The 24,860-nt window shown below is 43.0% G+C and overlaps 1 protein-coding gene, 1 long non-coding RNA gene and 1 pseudogene across 6 annotated transcripts; 2 read left to right on the top strand and 1 right to left on the bottom strand.

Moving 5' to 3' along the window:
* Positions 1-135: 135 nt before the first annotated feature.
* LOC142886630 (protein NLRC3-like) lies at positions 136-4,303 on the bottom strand (annotated as a pseudogene).
* A 33-nt stretch (positions 4,304-4,336) lies between these two features.
* Positions 4,337-16,534, top strand: LOC142886631 (uncharacterized). Of its 5 annotated transcripts, none has more exons than XM_076023671.1 (7): positions 4,337-4,616; positions 6,333-6,592; positions 6,715-6,961; positions 9,290-9,379; positions 11,366-11,560; positions 11,732-11,914; positions 14,154-16,534. In XM_076023671.1, the coding sequence occupies exons 1-7, from the start codon at positions 4,482-4,484 to the stop codon at positions 14,358-14,360; spliced, it is 1,317 nt and encodes a 438-aa protein (XP_075879786.1). In that variant the 5' UTR covers positions 4,337-4,481; the 3' UTR covers positions 14,361-16,534. The 5 variants fall into 5 exon arrangements, with proteins under 5 accessions (XP_075879786.1, XP_075879788.1, XP_075879787.1 ...); XM_076023673.1 differs by having other exon boundaries at positions 11,708-11,866; positions 14,193-16,534; XM_076023672.1 differs by having other exon boundaries at positions 11,708-11,914; positions 14,193-16,534.
* Positions 16,535-18,397: 1,863 nt separating this feature from the next.
* Positions 18,398-24,860, top strand: LOC142886628 (uncharacterized). Its single transcript, XR_012926438.1, has 3 exons — positions 18,398-19,072; positions 19,803-19,948; positions 24,209-24,860. It is a non-coding gene; the product is annotated as an uncharacterized LOC142886628 (long non-coding RNA).

The following is a 24,860-nucleotide window of genomic DNA, read 5'->3' as shown; positions in this document are numbered from 1 at the left end:
AATCCGCTCTTTGGCATGAAGAATCAGCTTGTTTGTTGTCTTTCCAGCTGTGGGGGGTTGCTCAAAAGAAATACTTTGATGAAATGTGAACATTTAAGGAAAGTGTCCAAAGGGTTGGACACTGAGAATATATGCTAAACCAGTGCTTGAAAAGTCATTTCACTGCATCTTGTTTTAGTGGCATGATGGATTTTATTGAAATCGAAATCAAAATATTTTAATACAAAATGACAACAATTGGTAATGGATAGAATTGATGAAAACTTGTGAAATTTGAAAGTCAATAATAGAGTTCAGGATTGCTTTACTCTGTTGTATCAATCAATCAATCAACAGAGTGATGGAGCCTTGATGTCCCTCCGTCCATCGAGCAAGATTGCCATCCAGTAATTGTCTTTGTTCAAGCCGACGGCACATCAGGGTGCTACAGCAGGCGCAGAGAAAGTGACGCCTCACTGGAATGAATGACGAAGGCCGGGTAGAGCGGTTCGCTGAACTTGCAGCGGAAAGTGTGGAGGTGACTGAGGTGAGTTTCGGCGGACACCCTGTAGAAGGACAGAGAACCAAAGGGCCAGAAAAAAAAAGTCAAATTTTGCTTGCGACCCGAAGTTGATTTCTGCTTTTTAGACCATACAGTTTAATTAAGAGAGAACACTACCTTCTAAGCAAGAACTCAAGAAAAAAGGGATATAACCATATCAATCTAATACCAAAACTCCAGAACAAGTACAAAGAAACCCCAGTTCTGTCAGGGAACTGTCTATTAGGCCGATCTTCCATTAGTCCGACAAATGCCCATTTGTCAGACCTCCCATCTGAATCACTCTCAGCTCCATCATACTTTTCAAACCCAACTTTGACCTGGACCACCAGGAAGTGGATGTACATATCAGTCAGGGTCGTGGGTAATTCTCCATCAGCCTTCAAGACAGATTCCAAAACTTAAGGCAGTGATGCAGCAGAAGACAGGGATGTGACACATAATGTGAAGGCTCCGTGACGTCTTGATGTGGGAGATGATTCTCTCAGCCTGACCCTCTCCTCTGAATCGCTTCTTGAAGTACTCTTCCTTTTGGGTGTCCGTAAAACCTCTCACCTCGGTGACCAGGTCAATGCACCTGGAAGGGATCTGACCAGCAGCAGCAGGCCGAGTAGTAACCCAGAGGCGAGCATTAGGAAGCAGTTTCCCAGTGATGAGGTTGGTCAGCAGCACATCCACTGTGGCCACCTGTGTCACATCGGTCACTATTTCGTTGCTGTCGAAGTCCAGAGGCAGTCGGCACTCATCTAGACCATCCAGGATGAACACAGAGTTGAAATTGTCAAGGCTGTAAATTGTTGCCTCTTTGGTCTCCATGAAGAAGAGATGCAGAAGTTGAACAAGGCTATAGCTTTTCCCACTCAACAAATTCAGCTCCCTAAAAGTGAATGGAAATATAAAGTCAACACTGGGGTTGGCTTTACCCTCAGCCCAGTCCAGGGTGAACTTGCATGCTAACACAGTTTTTCCAATTCCTGCCACTCCCTTTGTCAGCACTGTTCTAGCCGGTAGGTTCTCTCTGCCAGGTAAAGGTTGGAAAATGTCTTCACATTTAATCAGGTGTTCGGGTCTTGACTGATCTCTGGAGGCTGTCTCAATCTGTCTGATCTCATGTTCCTCATTGACTCCTTCGATTCCCCCCTCTACGATGTAGAGCTCTGTGTAAATGTCATTCAGATGTGTCATTTTTCCCGCTCCGCCAATTCCCTCGGAAAAGTGGTTGAACTTCTTTCTCAGGCGAGATTTGAGTTTTTGTTGGCACAAAGGAATTATTTGTCCTGAAAGGGCAAAAGAAAATAATATAGCGCGAATGAGAAGGTACATATGATAAAACTTCACGATACTGATAAATGTTTCATGTATTAATTGGCAAAGGGGTTACTACTGAACAAGACTTTACTGAAATTATTGAGCAGAAAAAAGTGGAAGGGGCCACTTATTGGCTGTAGGTGAAAAATGCACAAAAGTATTTTTTTTGCGACAATGCAATTTGTTGTCGAATAACTCTATGGCCAATGGGCGTGTGGCATCTTTGTCAAAAATCCCACGGCCTCTTTTTGGGTCCAGTCTGTAACTGTCTATAAACCATTAATAACACAGCAACATACTTTCGCAATCAATTAATCAACACACAGCTCTAGAAATGTTGTTTAATAAATGTTTAGCAGTCACATTCTACTGGCTTCACTGCTATGAGTGGTCGAGCAAATTTGTTTTGAGTTTCTCACATCATAAAATTGTTTTTTACATTTTTGGACCTCTCCAAACATAAATAAATATAAATATAATTCTTACTATTGTGCAGGTAGTCAGCCAGCTCGTTATCCCCCATTGACCTCATTTCTTTCACTATGACCTTCATTAGGTGGTCTCTGCTGCTTTCCTCTCCCTCCTCTTCCTGATTCTCCGTCACATTCTCCTCTGACCTTTGAACGTCTGGATTTGCAGTGAGACTCTTTCGAAGGCTTTGCAGCTCTGTCTTGACCAATGTAATTATGATTTGTTCCAACAGCTGCAACATGTAAAGGGAAATCTGGTTAATTACAACATCAGATGTATTCCCCCACCCCCCCCAAAGTGGTGCAACATTTGCCAACCTTAAATGAAGATTCTAGATTAGACTGATAGCTCTGGGCAGACTCTGGTGGTGTAGAATCTGATTCCCTGTGGTAGATAAAAAATACACATAGTAAATATATAATGTTATGAATGTCAAAGATACAAATGATGACAGTCAATTCCAATGCTTGAGCAAAGATTTAATATCTTTTTTCTCTTTACAAATATAAATGACAATAATGGGATCAAATGCCCCTTTTAAAGTTCTAATAAATTGTCTAAACTTTAAAGAACTAAAGCACGATTAGAATCAAATAAAAGTGCCATAAAAGGAGAAAATGTGCCACAACTCAACCTGCGGATTTTATGATTAGCGCATTTGCTTTTATTTTGTATCGAGGAATCATGCTTGGGCTTGTTTTACTCTCAATAAAATTTACCTTACTGTCTCCAAATTACGTCCGTCTTTGAAACTGAGTGGACGTTGCAGTGAATGGTCACTCATCATAGACACAACGCTCATAGAGGGTGAGTCTGGCTCCTTCTGCTGGACTCTAAGCGGGTCCACATTGTTGCACATAAAAAGTTAACTCAAGAGACTCTCAAATCCATTGTGAATTTAACCAAGGCACTGACAGACCTGTTTTGTTTAACATCATGTTTATTATTTTGAATTTGATTTGAATACTAAATCTTCCTCTTCCATCAAACCATTTATGACTTGGGCCACAACTGACTGAGAAGAAATCAAAGTCCAAGTCAAATTATAATAACGCATAATTTGATCTTTAAAAGCCCACAATGTTGGAGAATTGTTCTAATGCAGAATGCTGAGAATCTTACCGTTCCATGTTGAAATGTCAACAAAGCTGGCAAAGTGATGGTGATTTCTGCAGAAGAGAGAAGTGAGTGAAAAATGAATAAGTCATTGTAGCAGCAGTGAACAACAGTTACGATGTGACAACAGCTTCCGTCTAAGAGAGATGGAGTAAATTAAAGACCTTTTTTTCTTCTTCTAGCGTAATGACCCTACACGCTCGAACCCAGATTTACAATTCTAGTGTTAAACATTAATGTTCAAATAAGGTTTGAATATTATAAAGTTGCCCTCTGAATGAGCAGATTTCCAAAAACTTACTTTTGCATCTGTGTGAATTTCCAAAAGCAGTTAGGAGTTTACAGTGCGCCTTCCTCTGCTCAGAAATGGCAGAGAAACGATCAAGAGAAATGCCTTCTAAATTTCACAAGATAAAGAATAGTTAATAATCAACTCCCAATTAAAAAAAAAAAAAAAAGATCACGTGGCACAGGACTTAGTCAGAAATCAAAACAACATGGCAAACTGAGTTTCAGATCTAAGCAGAAACTGATATTAAATATAATTATTATGGTGGTAAAGACGATGCTATACTATTTTCTTACAGCTTGAACGAAAAAAAAAAAAGCTATCAAGTTTAAATACAATTTAATAACAAATATACAATTCCTTACATATTCATTCAAAGTAAAATGTGTCTCTGTTGCTCAATTCTAAGCATTCTTCATCTCTAAATCTTCTGAATGTAAAAATGACACAATCTCAGTGTTCTCACCGTGAGACAAATTGTGGCGGGAATATACTAATTCGGTGTTAAATCAATTGTAAGGGGGTTTCTTGGCCTCAAAATGTTTAAGGAGCCTGTGTCTAAAAATACGCATCCGACGCGTTTGACGACACTCCGATCCGGAGGGCGGCGGTAATGCCCTGCGTGAGTCGTTTTGTCCGCCGCCAAAACGCTCGTTTCGCTGAAGAAACAATTTTCTTTTCGGAAGAAGATCCCTACAAAGCGGCCCAATTTCTTTTCAACCAGAAAAAAAAAGTCGCGGAATCCGAAAACCGACGATGTACGCCAGGACTAACACCGGCGCTTCACATGGAGACTTTCAAGACAGAAACGGCGTGAATTACGTGACATCGACAGAGTCTTTCGGCCACTGCTCTCAATTGTTCTGGAAAAAGGACCCGAACGACTCCGGAGTAAGAAAGCCAGCTGCCACAGCCGTTAGCCAGTGACACTAGCCGACAAACACAGCACACACACGGCTAACATAACCGTGCGCTATTTGACACAGGGGAAAGCCTTATTTCGCACCGGGCCATTTGTCCCAATTGTGACTTAGGAGCATAAAGTGTGTGGAGATGCGGAATGTGTTACGGAACAACATCGCTAGCCTTTGGGCTAACGCACCAGTCGTCATGCTGAGCTGCTCACGGCCTAGTTCGCTTCTTAGCCGCACTGCTAAATGGATGAATTTTTTTTTTTATGTACTCGTTTTTGTGCTTATTTAATTCTGCGGATATGTTTGGAATTGGGTATGTTTCAGTAGCCATGTGGAACCATTCGGCAACACGCGTAAATTGATTAAATTTGAAAACGCGTTGGCCAATTTAGGCGAGCATCACTGAGCTAATGCTAACCCTCCGACAGCACTTGTTCTCTTTAGCACTGTGCTGCTGCTGCTGCTGCTAACGGAGCAAAACAAGGCACCGCTAGCATCACAAGCCGCTGCATTGTTTGGCTACAAATGGTGATGTGCTCCGCGCGTTTTGTCGGGCTCATTCAATAAAACGAACCCACCGGGCGTCTTTGGAACACTCTGTGTAGCCCCGTTTGCACCGAGGCCCGTGATATTATGAGCAAACAGCGCAAAGTAAACACGGCCAAGGCTGCCCACAGGAAACGCGAACGGAAGACGCCCCGTGGGGGACTTTGAAAGACCTCTTTGTGATGCCAGACTGTACGTTTCATTCACGGTCGCCCACCAGACGACACATCGCCGGCACAAACATGCTCACAACTTCTAAAACTCTGCCAGATATATATATTTCATTTTTAGGCGGCCGTGCGGGTGAATGTTTTGCCCATCCATCTTTCGCGGTCTTTTAGGGATTTGACACCTGACGTGCGGGATGCCGTCATGAGCTGCGAAAGACATCGAATAAAAAAAATAAAATAAAATCACATTGATAGCAACTCTATACGGGCCTGGCGTCAGTTGTGAGATGTGACGTGTCGCCCGCATGTATGTTTACGTTGGCATCACCTGCAGTCGCTGCCTTGCAGCTAAACAAACTTCATATCCTCACAGTGATCGCACGCCAGCTGAATATGTGAGGAATCTTGAGTAGGAAGTGTTCCTGTTGTTTGTGGAAAATAGTTTTTTTTTTTTTTTTTTTTAATGAAATAAAAAAAAATAATTAGAATAAGTTCATTGTTCGTAAGAGCTCAGTGTGTAAGGCAATTTCTCACGAAATTGTTCTTTTTTTTTTTCTTTAAAAAAATTATACCTCATGCCTATGTGTGATTTTAGTCAATCATTCAAAAATAAATGTCAGCTATTTTCATTCACAAGTGATATGCTTTCATATTTACCTGGTCCAGTTGTTGGGAGAAGACCATATTGTGTCTCCACATTTTAAATCCTCATGCTGTTCTCTAACTCCTGCTCTGTGTAGTATTGTTTATAGTAAATAGAGCAAACCTGATGCCATGCCAGGTTTGATGTTACAGTAGAATTCTCCCGTCCACCGCGTCTTCCCGTGAATGAAAAGAAGCTCCGTAATCTTACACCTGTTTGCGAAAATTCACCGCTCTGTTTTCTTCTTCTTCTTTTCACAAATCTCCTCTTGAAAATGTTAATCGAACGTCTGCTCTCGTTTTGTGTCTTCCCCCCCCCCCCCCCACCCCGACAGCCAAGTTCAACCATCAGCTGGTGCGATCAGCTTCCTTCGTCCTCAGCGCCCCTCTCCAGTTCCAGCCTCTCCTCAGCGTCACTCTCCAGTTCCAGCCTATCGCTGGAGTCCCGGGCGCCAGCTCCGGCGCCAGCGACGACGGCGTCCGATGACATGGATTCGGACGAGAGGCCGTACGTCTGCGACATGTGCACCTGCGCCTATAAGCACGCCAGCTCTCTGCTAAACCACAAGCTCACCCACAGAACTGGGGACTTCAGGTATAAAGTGTATTCTCAGAGTTTTTTTTTTTTTGTTTCTTTGTTTTTTTTAAAATTTAGAATCGATTTACATCTCATTTTCATCCATCCCCCATTCATTTCTTCTTTCCTGCCAAACCCAGGTGTGACTTCTGCAGCAAGCCCTACACCAACTACATGTCCCTTCGCAACCACATGCGAATCCACGGTCAGAAGCGTTACATGTGCGACCTGTGCGGGAAGGCCTTCCGCCTCGCCCGGTACCTCCGGAACCACCAGAGGATCCACGACGACGGGCCCAACCGCTTCGACTGTCCGTCCTGCTGCAAGAGCTACAGGACCATGTTGGAGCTGGCCCAGCACCGCTGCTCCGCCGCCTCATCCGGCCAGGTGGGTCTGCGAGGGCGCCTACAGCCCACGCTGTCTTTAATGTCGGCCTTGTTTTCAGTCGCTGATCAGAATCCCGACGAGGGTCAGGACATTTATCCTTATCACAGGACACTTGAGACACAAGGGGACGAGCGCAACATGTGATTGCTGATCAATAAAAGTATTTCGAATTTAAATCACTTCTGTGATCAACCCGCAAAATTATACTTGCACCTGCACGGTCCTGTCATCTGCTGTCAATTTATAAATTCTTCTTAAGTGCGATTTTGGTTTACTTATCCGGCTGGGTTAACTTCAGGCACTCTTATTTTGGTAACTCGATGGCTTGACTTTTATAAATTAAATCTCTTTGGTCCTCTTCATGAAAAGGTGATGAAGTTCACCTTTGCTGTGTCCCCACGAAAGGGTCTTGTGTGGTTTGATATTTAACAACTGCCATCTTTTTTCTTTTTTTTTCTAGAATTATTCTAAGGAGTCAAGGAATATTAGTCCCACCAAAATTTACAGGTGGAAAACTGCAAATCAAAAAAAGCTTAAAAAACTGTTAACAAATTGTTAACAAAACAAAAAAAGCTCAGACTGCTTGTCCTGGTGCAAACATGAAGTAACATTACCTCGTTCTAAAATACACAAAATATGTCGACAACCTGAAGCAGTTTTCGCCCACTAATCTCTAAAGTAAATACAACGAACACAAAAGGCTGCTCCAGTTTCAAAATAACATGAACTTATTAAACAATTCAGCTCAGCGTGAATGAGCTCAAGTCGTTTTGATTTTTAATCCAAATGACAAAATATTTGGCGAAATCAAATAATTGACCTTGAGACACAGTCTACTGTAGTCCTCGCAGTGCTGAAAGAAACTGGAGGATTTCCAAATTGAATTAGCGCAAATATTATGCTGGTGCTTTTTTATTATAAATACAAAAAGTCCCCATCCAAAATGAAGTCACACATTCACAGGCTTTCCGTCTGTGTGCCTGACTGCTGGTAAAGATCTTAATCCAGTCCCAGCGCGGGGAAAGGCAGGTGCGAAATGCATTCAGCAAATAAATACAATGCATTAATACAACCGAGACTAACTTGCCGGTAATGAATTTGGAAATGTTTGAGAGCTTCTGCTTCGTCTGCTGCTTCCAAATGGAAGAAAATGGGCGCTAAGAGCTGGTTCCTGTTAGTGCGTGGAAGCCTTGATTTGCGCCGATAGCGAATGATCACCAACTGCATTTTCAAGGGCGCCAATATGACCCCTGCTCGTTTTCGTGGACGCACGGTTTCACAGGTCACCTTTTTCTGCCGTCACAATTAACAAAATCATTGTCAACGTCGAGTTGAAGCGGTTAAATGCATTAAATTCACACACGTAGCGGTCTAACCACTGAGACTTTTGACAGATGACTGCAACCAATAATTGGGCTCGGATGCTACGCCGCCGTCAGAAATTGTTACCGGTGCCAAAACCACATATTGGATCCATTTTTTAAAAAATATTTTTTTATTTTTTTAACGTGACAGTTGCATCAGCCCTGCCAATCAGAGACATCATCCTCTTGCTCTCCAGATGTTCTGCACGAAGCCGACGTTCACTCTGGTGCATTTCTAGACGCGCTCATTCTTTTTTTTTTCTTTTTTTTTTTAATTGTCGCGGTATGTGCACATGCACGTCTTAGCTGAGGGCGAATGAGGATGGAGGTTTGATTGAGGACTGAGGCGAGGCGACTTGACCTCTCACGGACTTTGCGGACAAACAAGTTTAATAATAGTTTGTACTTCTTTAGTGGAAACTGGGTTTATGTGAAAACAAACCCTGCATTAACGTCCACTGCCAAGACACTTTTTTTCTTTCTTTGTTCGACTTTTTTTTTTGTGTTTGTGTGTGTGTGTGTGTGTGTGTTTCTTATCCTTGAGTCGCCTGTCGACTAAAACAACGTGAAAGCGTAGAAAACTCTACGCTGCAAACATTCAGCTGTGAACCCATATGACGGGATGCCTTTCAAACGGTGTTCACTTTCATTGGATCTGATCCCAATCCCAAAATACGCACGACTGATTTGCACGTACTCGGCTCTCGCATGTTGACGGATCGCGTGCCTGTCACCCGGAAAACACCTCACTGTCACCCCTCCCCTCCCGCCCCCCTTTTCCCAGGGTTAGACCAGGGTGTTAGACCAGGGTTAGGCTCAGTTTAGGGAAAGGCTCAGGGCTTAGACACCAGGACTTGATCTAATTCAGTCACTATTCCACGGAAATATAGTAATCATAATTTATGTGTGTGTGTGTGTGTGTGTGTGTGTCTGTGTGTGTGCATGCATGGGGTTGGTTCATAAGAACCGGTTCAACTGCCCGTCCTGCTTTAAGAGCTACCGAACCATGCTGGATCTGGCCCAGCACCGCTGCAGCGCCGCGGCCAAAAACCAGGTTGGTTTGAGCGCTTGTGTGTTTGTGTCTCTGTGTCTCAGTGTGTGTGTGTGTGTGTGTTGGTGTGTGTGAGTGAGTGGTGGAAGACAGAAACTGCAGCTGAGAGTCAGGGACAATATTCTTTCCCAAAAGCGGTAGATGTGTTGGTCAGGGGACAAAGTGAGCAGAGTCACAGACACTCAAGGAAACACACAGCAGGCGTCTCCGTCTAAAACGTGCGCACAGGGTCGAGCTTGTCGCGATTAGAGGCCAAGGGCAAAGATGCTGTGACGCAGAGAAGGGAAAGAATGAAGTTTTTTATCCTGATGAGGGTCATCTCCTGGCAGAGAAGAGAACCAATGACGAGATATTTCAAAGATATTAAACATCCACCACCGTGCATTTTCGACAAATTTCGCGCTCTTGTTTAATCAGCGCCTCTAAAAAAACAAAAAAAACAAAAAACAAAGTGTCTATTTGCTCAAGTCTGTCATGGAAATCCAGCCAGTCAGGCGGCTCTGTTGGTTGATTTGTTTAAAAATTCAATCCAGTAGACCAAAGCCAACTTGTCATTAATATTTCTCAAAGATGTCCAATTTGTGTGCAAATCCCCATAGTTTGAAAGTCAAGTTCAGCCAAACTGTCTATTAATGTGATCTGAGTATTTGTTTCTTGATAATGAAAAAATAAGTTTAAGGTATTTCTGACAATATTTAAATGTTATGAAAAAATTGATGAATTGTTAAGGGACATAGGACATCCATCAGAGATCACCATCTCTCTCTCTCTCGCCATATATATATATATATATATATATATATATATATATCTATATAATATAACAATGATAATATTAATAATTATACTTTTGTGATCGAATGTTTTTTTTTAAAGCATGAGATGGTTTTGAAAGGTGCTACAAGTACAAATACTATTCTTAATGAGAGTGACGATTAAAAAAAATCACCTCAGTTTAATTTTCTTGTAAAAAAAACAAACAAATAAACCGACAAAAAAAAAAAAAAAAAAACCCCGGATTTCGACTCGCAAACCTTCAGCGAGAGTTTGAGGTTTAGTCGGATGAGTGAAAGTATGGTGACTGAGTGTGTTTGTGTAAAAACCCGACCACTCCATCTCCCCATGTCGGCGGCGCGAGCAGAGTGTCAGGGGCGAGCAGGTGCCGAGGACACGGCAGCTTAGACACTTTACAGCCGCGTTCAGACTGCCGGCCAAAAATCCGATCTTTAGCCCATCCGGATTGAAACCAGGATGGCTCTTTTGTAGTCCGAACAGTCACAAATTGCATGGAATCTGATTTTTGCAAAAAACAGAGTGAAACCGCCTTCAGGAAGTAGTTTCACTCTCTCTCAGTCAGTCTCAGTGTGAACAGCTCCAAACACACCGATGGGTTTTGACTGTCCGTGACGTCACTCGAGGCGACGCAAGACCCAGTGCGCCACCAAGAGGGCCCCATTCCAGGTGTGGAGCTGTAACATAATGGAGCAGACAGAAGAAGTAGGAAACGGCAGTCCCTGGACTGAGGAGGAAAGTCATTGGCTCATCAGTGTGTGGGGAGATACTGTAGCTCCATTCAGGCCAATCTCCAGGATGTGGCGCCGTCGCAATTACATGACGTTACACACTACACGCGCCGGGCGGCGCCTCCGCTCTGACGTCGTTGCTACGGCGACCTGTCAGATGGGTCAGTAATGTGGCCCAGTCTGAACAGAGCCAGATCGGATTTGAGAAGGAATCTGATTTGAATCCGATTCGCCCGCAGTCTGAACGCAGCTCAAAAGACGCCTCCGCGCAGCAGCAGTAGGGAGCATGAAGCAGCAGCAGCAGCAGCAGCAGCAGCGAGCCATCACGTCCATCCGTCACCCGCACTCGGCCTCACTGTGGTCACTCACTGCGCGTCGTGCATCATCAGCGTCCTGCAAACAGGAAGTCCTCACTCTGCCTCCCTTTCTTTCTCCTCCCCGTCCACCTCCTGCTCTCTCACCCCAGTCCGGCAGCCGTCGGTCCAACTACTCCAGCAACGCCCGCCGTCGGCAGCAGCAGCAGCAGCAGCAGCAACAGCAGCAACAGCAGCAGCATCAGCAGCAGCAGAACAGCGCCAACTCCATGATGCAGCACGGAGGCCACGGCCAGCAGGACCCTCTGCCGCCCCACTGCGTCTCGCCCATGTCCCAAGGTCCCGGCGTAAGTACTCGAGCCCGCGCCTGGCCCCACCCTCCCCACTCCACCCTCCCTCCCCCGCCCCCCGGGAGGTGGTGTCGGGGTCGGGCGCCCCCTCTCCCCCTCCCCCTAAATCCCATGTAACCGTCGCCATCATTCGTCGCCGTTCAGCGCTTCTGTGTGTCGCGCTCGCAGGGCCGCCCCAGCTCGGTGTCCTCGCAGAGCGGCAGCCAGCAGAGCATGAGGAGCAGCTCCTCCTCCAGCAAGCACGTCTCCTCCTCCAGCGCCACGCCGTCCTCGTACTCGCTGCTCCAGCCGCTGGTGCCTGAGGTAAAGGAGATGAGCTCGGGATACACTAGGCTGAGCGCCAACCCCATGGTAGGAGAGAAAGCCGCCGCCGCCGTGCGCCACCACCTCCCCTCCTCCTCCTCCGCCGCCGTCCGCTGGCTAGCCACCTCCTCCTGCTGCACCTCCTCCTCTTCCTGCTGCTCCTCCTGCTCTCCCCCCCCCCCGTCCGTCCTACTAACACCAGGAGAGAGGAACTAACGTTTGAATGCCCCCCGTCTGACCACCCTAGGATTCTCTGCTCTCTTCCCGTCTAGACAAAAATAGTCTTTTTGTTGTTGTAGCAGTAGCAGTAGTAAGTAGTAAATTGCTCCAAAGTCTGCTCCTTGTCTCAAATACCCCTGGGAAGCACCGCTGGTGAGATTGTTTTAGGTCAGATCCGTCCACTCAGGTGATCGTGAAGGCCACTTAGCAGAGAAAAACGTGAGAAACGCCAAGCGAAGGGTTTGTGATACAATATAAAGGCTGCGCAATCTCATACTCGTAAACGGCTCTGTCAGCACAGATGGAAAAGGAGCAGGTCCCAAACAACGTGCAACAAAGCCGAGGATCATTCGGTCGGCCACTAAGTTGCGCTTTTGCTTTTTGAACGAACCACTGGCCAAAATTACGGCAATTTAAAGTTTAATGAGATTTTGCACAGTTGTTGGTTTGGAGTGCTGAGTGCATTCACTGAAAAGCTCAGAAACACAGGACATGTTTAAATATTTTATACTTTATTAACGTAATACACTTTTCATTTTGTTCCATTATTTATTATGTATTCTATCAAATGATCCAACTTGCTGGTGGCATTCTGGCCAACCTGCAAAATGTTCCTGTGAAAAACCCAGTTTACGACCACACATTAGATTAGATCCATTAGATTGGATTCAACGTTATTGCCCTTGCACAAGTACAGAGCAATGAAATGCAGTCAGCATCCAACCAGGGGCAGCTGATCTATTAAAGGCTCTAGTAGCAAATGTTGCCACATTAATGAATGCAGTGTACAGTGGTGTCTTAGCTGAATAATAATTTCTCTTGTTTAACACCAAAGTGTGTTAACATTTTGAGTTTTGTCCGTCAGTGAGTTTCAGGCTCTGAACCAACAGTGCTCCTTGTGGCCAGCAGATTATCCCCTCCTCCCCCCCAAAAAAAAACAAAAAAAAATGATATTCCACCCATTTGACTCACCGCACTGTGGATTGAGGCTCTGGCGATGTCACTTTCACTGATGGCTACCTTCCAAAAGGAAAAAAAAAAAAAGAAAGAAATTGAGCGGCGTACTGTCTGTCGCCGGAGCCTGAATCCAAGAGTGCCGAGTGACAAATGGGTGAAATACATTTTTGGCTGAACTCTCCCTTTGACCCCTGCTCTCACTACTTTCCGGCGGTGGGACTTCACTAACTCTGGCCTGTGCTGCTAACAACTTAGTTCCCTTCTTGCCTTTTGACACTTTCTCCAGTCGTTGACTGAACTCGCTGTTGCACATGTTGACGTTGTAGTCTGAGTCGGTCTGAACACTGTTTAAGCCGTTGCAGTCAGTTTAGTTGACGTCTAATCAGAGAATTCTGTTCAAGTGTTGAGGAGTGACGATTTTTAAAAAATATATTGTCCTTTGGGGTCGCAAATTACCAATTCGTTTTTTTAATCGTTAGTGGATTGACCTCATCGATCGATTAACGATTAACTGATAAGCAGCCATTTTTCCTAAGAACTTAAATTTCACAATGAAAAATGTGTAAGGAACACATTATTTAATCCTTAAATTATGTTGACGTCCAGTGTGATTTTGTAATTGATTACATACATTTACAAATGTTCAATAAATTGTGACTAATTTAATTTAATCAATTAAACTCTTAATCGACAAATAATGGATACGTTTTTACGCCCTGAACTCAACATTTTTCCAATTAAGTACTTAACTAAAACTGAAATTTTATTTATTTATTTATTTATTTTTAAGTTACTATTCAATAAGTACAAAGTTATGAATAATGTGCTTCCCCATGGTGGATGCACAAAAAGCTCCAAAATCAGGAGAAGCATTGGCTCAATTTATTGTCTACTTATTTCAGAGAGGGATTAACATCCAAAGCCGTCATCTAAACCTGATTGATTTCTCGATTGGCCTTTAAGACGATAACACTCAGATGTGTGCAGCCCCCGTTTGTTCTCCCAGTCGCCTCCGTCTCACGCGCCAACGCACATTTCAGTGACTTGATTTCAAAAAGTAAAGAATTCTATGAGTGACCCTAACCCTAATGCCTCTCTCTGTCCTCGCCAGCTTAACGCTGACTCTTCCATTATGCCCTTCCTACTGCAGCCGAAGCACCAGGACGCGTTCTCCCTGGCCCCCCAGCGGCCGCTCACCACCATCAACCCCATCGGCCACTCCCTGCACCCCAACGGAGCGCCCACGCTCAAGCCTTCGCCCGTGCCACGCACCATCCAGGCCATGCCCTGGGAGCAGCGCTCGCTCTACAATCAATGAGCCCCCCCCCCCCCTCCTCCAGAACCCCCAACCAACCACCCAGGAACAAACATCCTCCTCTTCCTCCCAGCCCCCCCCACCCCCCACCCCCCCCGACCAACCTTCTCATGTCCACCACCACCACCACCGCCACTACGAGACCTCCTCCACCCCCCTGCTCCACCTGCTCCTTTTCACCTCTATCGGACTCTCCCCTTCCCTCCCATCCCCCCAGCATCGAAGGAGGAGGATGAGGATGAGGAGTTAGGACTCTCCACCACTGCCTCGCCACCACCACCCCAACCCTCCTCCACCCGCCCCACCACCCTCCTCTGGGACGTCGCGTCTGGGAAGTGGGAGCGAGCCCGTTGAGAACTAGTTGAGATTGATTACTGAGTAGTTTAGGTTTAAGAAAAAAATGGAGAAAAAAAAAATACGCAAAAAAAAAAAAAAAAAACGTTGTGTTGCCTTGACCCTCATGTATGATCTATGCCATGTACTGGATATAAGTTAAAAATGTCTGTCCTCTCACTAAGATTTGTCCCTCCCCCCCTCGTTCCCCCGCCCGTTCTAGTTATGAGAATATCTATCCGTTCATTATGAATAGTGCCCCGCCCCCACCCCACCCCACCCGACGCCCGATTTTTCACCTAATACGAAATGAAACGGAAGGCTATTGTTTTATATTTATCACGCGTTGTGTTCGAGACCCCCCCCCCCCCCCGACACGTGAGGGGGGGAGGGGGGCTTCGCAGGGCGCCGGGTTGTTTAAAGTTAAAACGACACAGACCCCACCCCCCACCCCCACTTCAGACTGATATGTTTTTTGAACATAGAATCCAAGTTTGTCTTCGGAAGAAAGGGGAAAAGTTTTATATATTTTTGTTCATTTTTATGATTTTTTTTTTTAAATTTTATTTGTAATTTTATTTTATTTTAAGGTACCTCCTCCCCCCACACACATCTTCCCCGTGCAGGACTATTGTTTCCCACTGTCCTTAATGAGGTGTCATGACTCTCAGAGAGCTGATTCAGTGCCCAAAATCCTCGCATTTCCGAGCGCCGCCGCCGCAGAGGAGCAGGACCACGCCGAGAACAAACAGCTCTCGCTTGACTCGTTGCTGTGGATTAAAAAAAAATGTTCTCATTCACTTGTTGGTTCTTCCTCCCTGCGTGTTTCCTGAAGCCTGAAGCGGTTGGAGCCACGACTCCCCCACCTCCACCCCCACCCAGGACGTTCTGGCCCCGTTTAGCTGTTTGTTGTTTTGTTTTTTAATTTAACACACAAGGAAAGGCTCGTTTTTGTTTTGTTTTTTGTAAACTTTGACCTGCCTGTAGTCATGGTAGTTTTAACGATGTGATATCTGAGAATCGCATCTAGAAGGTCTACTTTTTTTTTTTTTCCAATTTGTTTAGCACTGACTGTTAACGGACTTGTCCCTCTCACCGGTTTTTTGTTTGTTTTCAGACAAATGCTGTACGAGTCTGTTCCCACCCCTCAACTGAACTTAGCAGTATGTTGGCCATTCATGATGTAACGTTGCCTTACATCGACCCTGTCCCTCGTATAACTCGCAGTGTCCGCAGTGACTTCTTCTTTTCTTCTTTTTTTGTTATTTGCAGCGCTCCTGGAACGCGTATTTGAGACTATGGTTGCAAATTAACAGTGGCCAAAAAAAACAAACAAAAAAACCCCACAATGCGTTCGCAGCCTCCGGATCCTTTTTACTCCACCCCTCCCCCGACTCCTCCCCACCCCTCCCCAGTGTTTGTTTTTTACCCCGTAGAAATGCTCCCAGGATGGATTTAGACGACGCCTACCTGCAGGGTGTTTCAATAAGCAGCCAGCCACCGTTGGTGCGATAACTCCAACACGGCGGACGGACACGTTCCGCGTTCGCCGTTCAATGTGACTATTAACTGCCTAACTATGGGATCCAGTATGTAGTTTCTGTTACGTTATCTCGCTAACATGGTGTTCATTGAAATACCCACAAGTTCTACTGACATTGTATTATCTCTTTTTAAAGTTGTTTCTATTTTTATTCATGACATGTTTTCATTGTTGCTTTTCTCTCTCTCCTTGTAAAGTGTCTTTGAGTATTTAGAAAAGTGCTATACAAATAAAATGTTTTATTATTATCACCATCAGTAGTACTGCTCTGATGTTAAAATAAAAACACGTTTGTCTTCTGCGCTGTTTTTTATTTTTCCTGTAAAGAAAAAAAAACCCTTTATGAGCTCGAGGTGACAAGACCTAAAAAAAACAATAAAATCCTAGCTTTCTAGAAGGGTAAAATCTCTATAGTATTGAAATACTGCCTTGAAATTATTATACCTGTCAGTATCTAGCAAGTGCTGCGTGGAAAAATCTTAAATCTTGAACATTTGTAACTCAACTCATTTGTGGATTACTGGGCAGTTTTGTTAAATGACCACCAGGGGGAGACATGTCACTACGTTTTTTTTTTTTTAGTTCCTTCACTATTTTAATGTCGGCATAGCCGGACTATATTTCAAATTGTGCAGATTTGCAAGGTAAAACCCAATATGAGCCCCACTGCTTTTCACCTATTAGTGAACAGGTGATTTTCAGAAATAAACTTATTTTGGGGACAAAATAGAATCGATGGGGGAATCATTATTAATTGACGTGCGGATGTTGTTTTCAGGAATTAAGGATTTAGAACCGGTGCGGATGATATTGCCACAAGTATCCAGAACATCTGTTTAAATTCAGGAGCAACGTTGTTACCGTTCAGTTGAACTGATTCAGTCATTTCCATTCACAGCGCGTCATTTAGGGTTGTGTGAATGTATAAAGTATGGTCATAAAAACCGAAACAAACCAGTTTGATTTAGTTCAATTGACGCTGTGTGTGCAAGGACAAATGACGACACATCCTCCTAAAGTCCAGTTTGTGCAGCGTGCATATTCTTTCGAAAATTTAAGGGGGAAACTGTCATTTAATTTAGTTCTATACATCTTGTTCGTGCTGCTGCTGTAGAAACAACCTGCTGTCCGCAAGGATCCTGACTTTGAATATTATTACAGTGCTGAAAAACATCAACCCACAGATTATTTTTTTGAAACGAATACATATTAGAATAACATTTTCGGACAACCAATGATAATACTCAATGTATTTTATATCATGCAAACCCAATCACTAATTTGGTCCCCCCCCCCCCTGAATAAATAAGTGGAGTTCAATCGGGGTAATCGTATGGTCCCCTCGATGGCACTTAATTCTTCCTTGCACCATGATCGGACATTTAAAAAATAAAAAAATAAAAAAATAAAAAAATCCAAAGCATTAAAACACGACTGTAAGTAACAGTTATGTTTGCTTTGGTTTAGCTTTTTATTTGAACAATTGCATAACGTTTAAGCCAAGGGTGGGCAAACTTTTTGACTGGTGGGCCACAATGGGTTCTAAAATTTGACAGAGGGTCAGGAGCAAGAACAAGGAGCAGGAACAGATGGATGGAGTGGTTTGGTGACCCCTTTAGGAGGCAAAAATATATATCATGGAATATGTAGAAAACGTGTGGTTTAATGTTAATTGAAAATGAACAAAAAATCAGTGTCTTTGAATCCCCACGGTATTTAGCTCTTTATTAAAATGACGCTTACGACACTGAAACAATGGCTGAAATACAGCTATTTTTTATTACTTACTTTCTATTAATATAATTTCTTCAAATTCGGCGGGCCGGATAAAAAACAAAAAACAAAACAAAACTTAACGGGCCGCATATGGGCCCCGGGCCGTAGTTTGCCCACGCCTGGTTTAAGCCTAAAGTTTGGCAAACGCAGTCTCCAACGGTGTCGTGATCATTTCAAATGACACTTGACCGAAGCACCAGAGCAGCGTGCACCGCTTAAAAAACGAGCGTTCCCCATCGTGGCGGACACGCGCGTCACTGTTATGAGTTGCGAGGCGAGCGAGCCCGAGTCGCGCGCCTCTATCTGCCCGATTAAACCGCTCTCGGCCGCCCGGTCGCGCTAGACTCCGGTGCAGTTCGCGGAGGATTAATATAAACTCCTCGGCGAACCGAGCCGCCGTCCTCCACCTGCGCCCCGAATCGATAAATAATCGTTCGCCGTTTCGATGCGCGCTCCCGTCGTGAAGCCTTCGCAGGGCCTCGGCGCCGAGCGCCGACCACCGACGGCTCCGTCGGTTCTAAATCACCTGCTCAAACGATTTGCCACTGCTGTCAATCAACGCAGGATAATTAAGGCGGTGATTAGCAACAGCTGTGTTATCGACAAGGGGATGTAAAACGGATTATTTATTCTCCCAAAAGAGAAAACCGCGTTTAAGAAAATAGAAAACTGTTGCATATGAGCGATTTCGATTATTATGTTGTTGTTTTTTTTGGAGGGGGTCGAAATAGTTGTTTCCCTGTCACTTTGTTTCGCAATCACAAATATTGTTGTTCATGATTAAGGTCATCGTGCCGAGGTAAATTGCGAGCAAAATGGACAACCTTCGCGCTCTTACACAGTTTCAATTATTTATTTATTTTTGAATATTTTTGGAATATTTTTTTCATTATTTTTCCGTAAACGAATTCCATCTTATAAAAACGTCATACTTGGGGAGGAATTATTAAGACATTATCGCTTTGGGCCCGGCCTCCTACGCCCTCATTTACCACCGCCCCCCAGGTGCAGTGGTGCATCTTGACCGCTTGGTGGCGACGGCGGCTCGGAATGAAAGATAAAGGTAAAAAAAAAAAAAAAAGGAAGGAAGGAAGGAAGGAAGGAAAGAAAGACAGACAGAGGTTTTATGTTTGAACACAAGGAGTTGTTCACCGAAGTATTATCAAGACACCAGTCTGACGTTCACCGGGCTAAACAACCTGCGTCCATTTCTTTGCAAGTTAGCAGCTATAAAGAATTAGCTTGAGAAGTTTCAGAGTAGGGTAACACTGAAATTAAGTTATAAAAAAATAAAAATTCTGAGAACAGGTAATCGTATAACTATCGTATAACGTATAAAGGAGTTTACAAAAATCGGCAAAAACCGAACTGTGTGCAGTCTCGGCTCACATGCCTCTCGCGGTGAGCAGTAATGTAACTTTCACTGTAAATGACGACTTCTAGTTCTCTGCCTCATACAGTTAGTTTATCTCTATTTTTTATGAGCGCGCACTAGCTTAAATACTTGTGGTATATCTGCTTCTACCCCTAAAACGATTGGAAACAAATCATAGGCCATAAAAAACGTGAAGCACCGTTGTGTCAAACGAGGCAGAGTTCACTTATTTTTCTTCCTTTGGACCGTCGAGGCCGACAATCAGTTGGCAACAACCGTTTCGCCTCGTTTTATTGGGTGCAACATGCTAACGAAGGGGGGGCGGGCGCTTGAAAGAAGACAAGCGTCGACATTTCCTGCTGTCAACAAGGGGCTCGCGGGGCTTTTCTTTATTTTTTTTTTCTTTTTTTTTTGTAAGGTCCTCCTCTACATCAGCGGATCTCTCCAGAGGACGACGTCCCTCCCCCCTCTCTCCATTTTGTGTTCTCCGTGACGGCGTCACAAGTCTTCCTGGCTCGCTGCCACATTATTAGGGATATCGAGAGTGCGACCTGCATCGAGTCGGTGAGTCCGATCCACAAACGGTTAAAGAACTCTTTTTTTCCCCCAACGCGTCCATCCCAGCGTTAGCCCGTCGTGATTAAGAAATAATAATAATAATAATAATTAAAAAAATAAAATAAATAAATAGAAGAAACAACAAAAACACGGAGCTCCACGCGGTGAATCGGAATAATAAACGGCATTTGGGATATTGCGAGATTTATGAGATTTGTGCACGAGAAAAGCTAATTTGGGATTTTGCACGATTGTTGCCCCTCATTGTTGGCGTCATGTTTGTAATGCAAAGAGTTTATGTAACTCTTCTCTTCAGGAAGCACGCTTTGCTCTGCTTAACTCGTGTGTTTGGCAGTATAATGGTGAGTTTAAAAAAAAATGCACTGAAATGTTCCAATTGCAATTTACGTCTCCACACAGAAATGATAGTTCAATTTGTTTTGCTACATTGATGTTTCATGCTTCATGTAGAATTATAGTGGTGTTCTATTATTATTATTATTATTATTATTATTATTATTATTATTATTATTATTATTCATTTCTGATTCACTTTTGAGCACACAGGATTGTTGTTCCTTCTGATGTAAAACTTTTTGTTTTACTGAATCAGTTTCTGCTTCTCATGTGCTGTTCTTGACAGCACTTGAAACTAACTTTGATGATTTACTCAACCCTAAAGGCTAACTACACTGAAAAGACTCTGCTTAAATTTTCTTTATTTACAGATTTGTCATGTGTTCTATGCCTATGACTTTTATTCCAACAGCCTATCGCTGGTAGTGGCTGGAAATAGCTTATTTTAGACATCTGAAGAGGCCTCAACTTCAAAAACATTGTGGAAGTATTTCATATGTGAGAATTATTGCTGCTATATTGTTACCAACCTAACAGAATAATTGTAATGGAATTAATTTGAATTAACAGAATTCTTAGCCAAGCACTGGTCAGACACACTGTATCATTGATGGAAACACATATGTGCAAATATGGATCAATGGATTTTGGGCGCTACAAAGAAGTCATACGTTTGGTTTAGATGCGGAATATGTCTATCAAATGTGGTATAGTTTTGTCGACATAACTACGCGCAAAATTAATATTGTTGCGTCAAATAAACAACTTTCCCACCCTTGAAATAAATTATTTTTCAGTTGATCTTCTCTGCAGGCCTGAGACATTCATTCATCCTCAGTGGATCTCTAAAGTTTCTATAGCCCCAAAGGGTGATTAAGTTGGAAGTGTGAACCCATTAAATTTAACAAATGGATGTTGCTGCAGAGATTCAGCAACACAAGTGACTTAATGCTTCAAGTGAGGCTCCTTAAGTCTTTTTTGCAACATTCACTTCCTGTTAAAGTCAGTTTAGGAAACGTCACATCGATACAAGAAGGTATTTAATGTGCACGAACAAAAATACGTGACCACTCAACCAGCCCAGGAGTTAAATAACCACCTCAACTCAACTCTGTAGTATTATGGATACGACTTTAAGTCTGAATGTTTGAAAACTTTACTAACTTAACAGTAAGATACATACAACCTTTGAATCAAGATATATCCTCAGTTTCTATGACCAGTTCAGTCTCTTTAATCTGTATGAGATAAATACTCAAAGTTTAACTAGTTCCCTACAATTAGAAGCAGTTTCTCATCCGTAGTAAAAGTGAAAGTGAAATCGTTTCCGTAAAGAAGGCTTTCAATGACCATTTCTTGATCTATACTCACTCGGTGTCTTTTCACTGTCACGTCCTGTTCATTGTGACGCACTTAAAACCTACATTTGCGGGATTAGACGTTTGTTTGGCCTTTAGGTGCTAGTTAAGTACGCTTTCACAACTTGCCTTTTCCTTCGTTTCTTCTTTCACACCAAGGTAAAGTAATGATCTATTGAAACTGTGAAGAAGACAAGCAAACTGATGGGAGTGGACTAAAATGTGAACCGCTCTTCTTTTTTTGTCCAGTCTATTCACGTTAGCTCTGAGGAGCCCGTCCCTTCTCGGTGATAAGTTTTTTTTTTTTTTTTTTAATTTCAGTTTCAGGATGTAGCCAGCCAAAGATCTCTTGCTTTTACCAGGCTCAGCAGTCTGTATTTTGACCTTTACTTTTTGTCAGCTGAGGATTAGTGTTCGTCTGTGCACGACTAAAATTGAAAGTCAAACACCAGGAACAACCTCCAGCTGTTTATGACCTCAACTAAAGTGTGAGGACAATTACTGTTCAAATGGTTGCATCAGTAGTATCGCGTCGGCAATGTAATGAATTACTGTTGAGTGGTCAAACGTGAACAAAAGTGAACAGTTAGATTTTGCAGAGTTCCTTTTGGGAAAAAAACAAACAAAAAAAACCAAATGGCAAGTTTGATTATAAGTGAAGTTGTATGACGGGAGTTATTTATGACTACATGGTTAAAATTAATTAATTTTTTGTTTATTTTTCAGGGGAAACGGTTTAGCTTACAAATGTAGTTATGTATGCAAGGCAAGCAGATGTTAAAATTCTTACTGAATTTGACCACCTGAATTCTTCCAATACCATTTAAAAAGTATGAAAACTCCTATTGTTATTGCAGTGCTGGTCATGGTTTTTTTTTCCCGTCTAATCTTTCAGATAGTTGGATAGATAAACACTTTATTAATGTGCAGGAGAAATTCACATTCATTCAGCATAATTTAGTTCAAACGGGTATGTTAATGGAATTAAATGCTGTCAATCTCTAATGAATTCGGTAGTTGTATTGGTTTGTTTTTCAATGTTTTATCCAAGTGAAATCCTTTTTTAAATGGCAGAGGAGAGTGGAAATATTCAGAACATATTCTGAAATGTAATAATTTTTCTTGTTCAAGGTTTTCATAGCTTTTAAGCAAACTTTAAACTTTTACGGATTTTGCTTGAGGTGCGTAATCCGTTCATCCGCTGTGACGCACATTTCAACCTGTCATTCTCTTTCCAAACAATTCATATCTAGACTTCTTCACTGAAAAAGTTGCTGGTTACTTTGCGTTGCCAGTTGTTGTTGGCTCTTTTAATTACGATATGATACATAAATATACAAGTCCTTTCGTTTGATAATGAATTGCACAAGTCCTAATTCTGAGTAAAGTTTTTGACGGCACAGTTTTGATGACAAGAATGTCATAAATTAGAAGTGTGGCTGTTTACTTTTGTTGTCCGTTCAGCAACAAATACAAAAGCATGCTAGAGAGTTTGAATGAAACAGAATAGAAATAGAATAGAGAAGCGAGAGTTGACGAGGCCTTCAACAGAGCTCAATCGTGACATTGAGAACATGTCTCGAGAAACAGATTTTCTGCACAATTCTTTAATCCTTTTTTAAAGTGAAAATTAAAAGTCCTCAGTTTCGAAGTACAAAACAACATGTTCAATTTGTCTTAGAATCTTCCAACTTTGAAATACTTTTACTTTCCAAGAAATCTTGTTGTGAATCATTTTTTATTGGTACACATTAAAAAAAATCTAACTTTTTGATTGCACAAAGTTGCCATTTGGAGCTATTTCTCTTTCTTCTTATTCATTTTTTCTCTCCCTGTTGATAAAGGTTAATTGGTATCAAGATAGATTCTGAAAACATGGCAGAAGAGTTCATAAAAACAGTTTTTATTTATTTATTTGTTTAGCTTAAATTTGAGATACTGTTTGCCTCAAATGTCTTCTCAGTCACTCCAGTTGCAACACCCTTTACATTGGGTGAGTAAAAAAACAAAACAAAACAAAAAAAACACAACTAAACTGTCCCTCCTAAACAATTTGGATTCTCTCAAGTTCATCTCTGCGCTGACCACACTGCAACAACCCAACATCCTTTCTGATGTCATAATAAACTGATACGCTGATTTTAGATTTTACTACTACTTCAGAGTACTCGCGAAGTCTTGTGCTTACGTACAGTACAGTGCAGTGAAAAGAATGAGTGAATGATGCAAACGAGAGCAAGAAATATGAACAAGGTGCACTGGCTGAATGCTGAGGTTACAGCGCAGTGTCTGTCGATCAGGGTTTGTTGTCTTCATACAGCTGATCGCCATTTTTCTTCCACAGGAAAATAAATCACAAACGAATTCCACAAAACCTTTCACTCTCCATTCGTTTCCAGTCTCGCAGCCCCCTTGCTCTCAGCAAGCCACCTGTCCAGCTAATAAGCAGAAGGCGATAGTTGACCACTGCTATATGTAAATCTTCCAAACAGTTTGTTGACTAACAAGCCAGACGACCTCCTCTTCCTCTTCTCCTTCTCCTTATCTGCAGCCCAAAAGCCGAGGCTCTCCACGTGTGACATCCCATTACGGAGGGACGCAGCGCGAAGGAAATAATGGGCAGAAGAGGTGAAGTGGACGGCGGTGGCACGTATGCACTCCTGGCGTGTTGTTTGCACGCTGACGATGCGTCTCATTAGCCTGGCGACAGACTGTCACTGCACGCATGCAGCTAAAAGAAAGGCTTAATTAAAGTTGTTCATGATTCATATCGTGGGGTTTTGGGGGTTGGCGGGGTTAATATCGGGCGTGTTTGCGGGGGAAGGAATTAAGATGTCATGTGTTGGTGATTTGATAATTGATGTTTTTAATGTTCGCCCAGCGGGAAGCTGACGTCGGCTCCAGCACTGGAACGTGAAGCTGGAGTGTTTTTTTTTTTTAATCTGGGAAAACTCTCATTCTGGATACTTTTTCCCAGCTCGTTAGCTTCGTCATTATCTGCGTGGCTCCTTCGCCCAAACAAGGAAACCTTGTCTGGTTTTTGTTTTGCAGGAACGTGGCAGAAGTACAGGAGGAGCTTCTGCCTTGTTGCCTGCGCTGGATAAACACGGTGCCACGGGGGAGACTTGACCCTGGTCGTGTAGTCAAAGCGTGAAGGTACTAATCTGATAGAAGTTCCTGAATGTCATCCGAGGCTGTCAGTC

This window comes from Nelusetta ayraudi, unplaced genomic scaffold, assembly GCF_046127955.1.
Source record: "Nelusetta ayraudi isolate G7.1 ecotype Tasmania unplaced genomic scaffold, CSIRO-AGI_Nayr_v1 ptg000016l, whole genome shotgun sequence".
NCBI lineage: Eukaryota > Metazoa > Chordata > Actinopteri > Tetraodontiformes > Monacanthidae > Nelusetta > Nelusetta ayraudi.
This window is presented reverse-complemented; position numbering and strand designations above follow the sequence as displayed.

Bases quoted from the DNA above. Each gene is read 5' to 3' on its own strand.
- LOC142886631 (XM_076023670.1), top strand. From the start codon at position 4,482: ATGTACGCCAGGACTAACACCGGCGCTTCACATGGAGACTTTCAAGAC. The intron at 9,380-11,365 runs GTTGGTTTGAGC...CTCTCACCCCAG, and splicing joins GCGCCGCGGCCAAAAACCAG to TCCGGCAGCCGTCGGTCCAA. The intron at 11,915-14,153 runs GTAGGAGAGAAA...TGTCCTCGCCAG, and splicing joins GGCTGAGCGCCAACCCCATG to CTTAACGCTGACTCTTCCAT.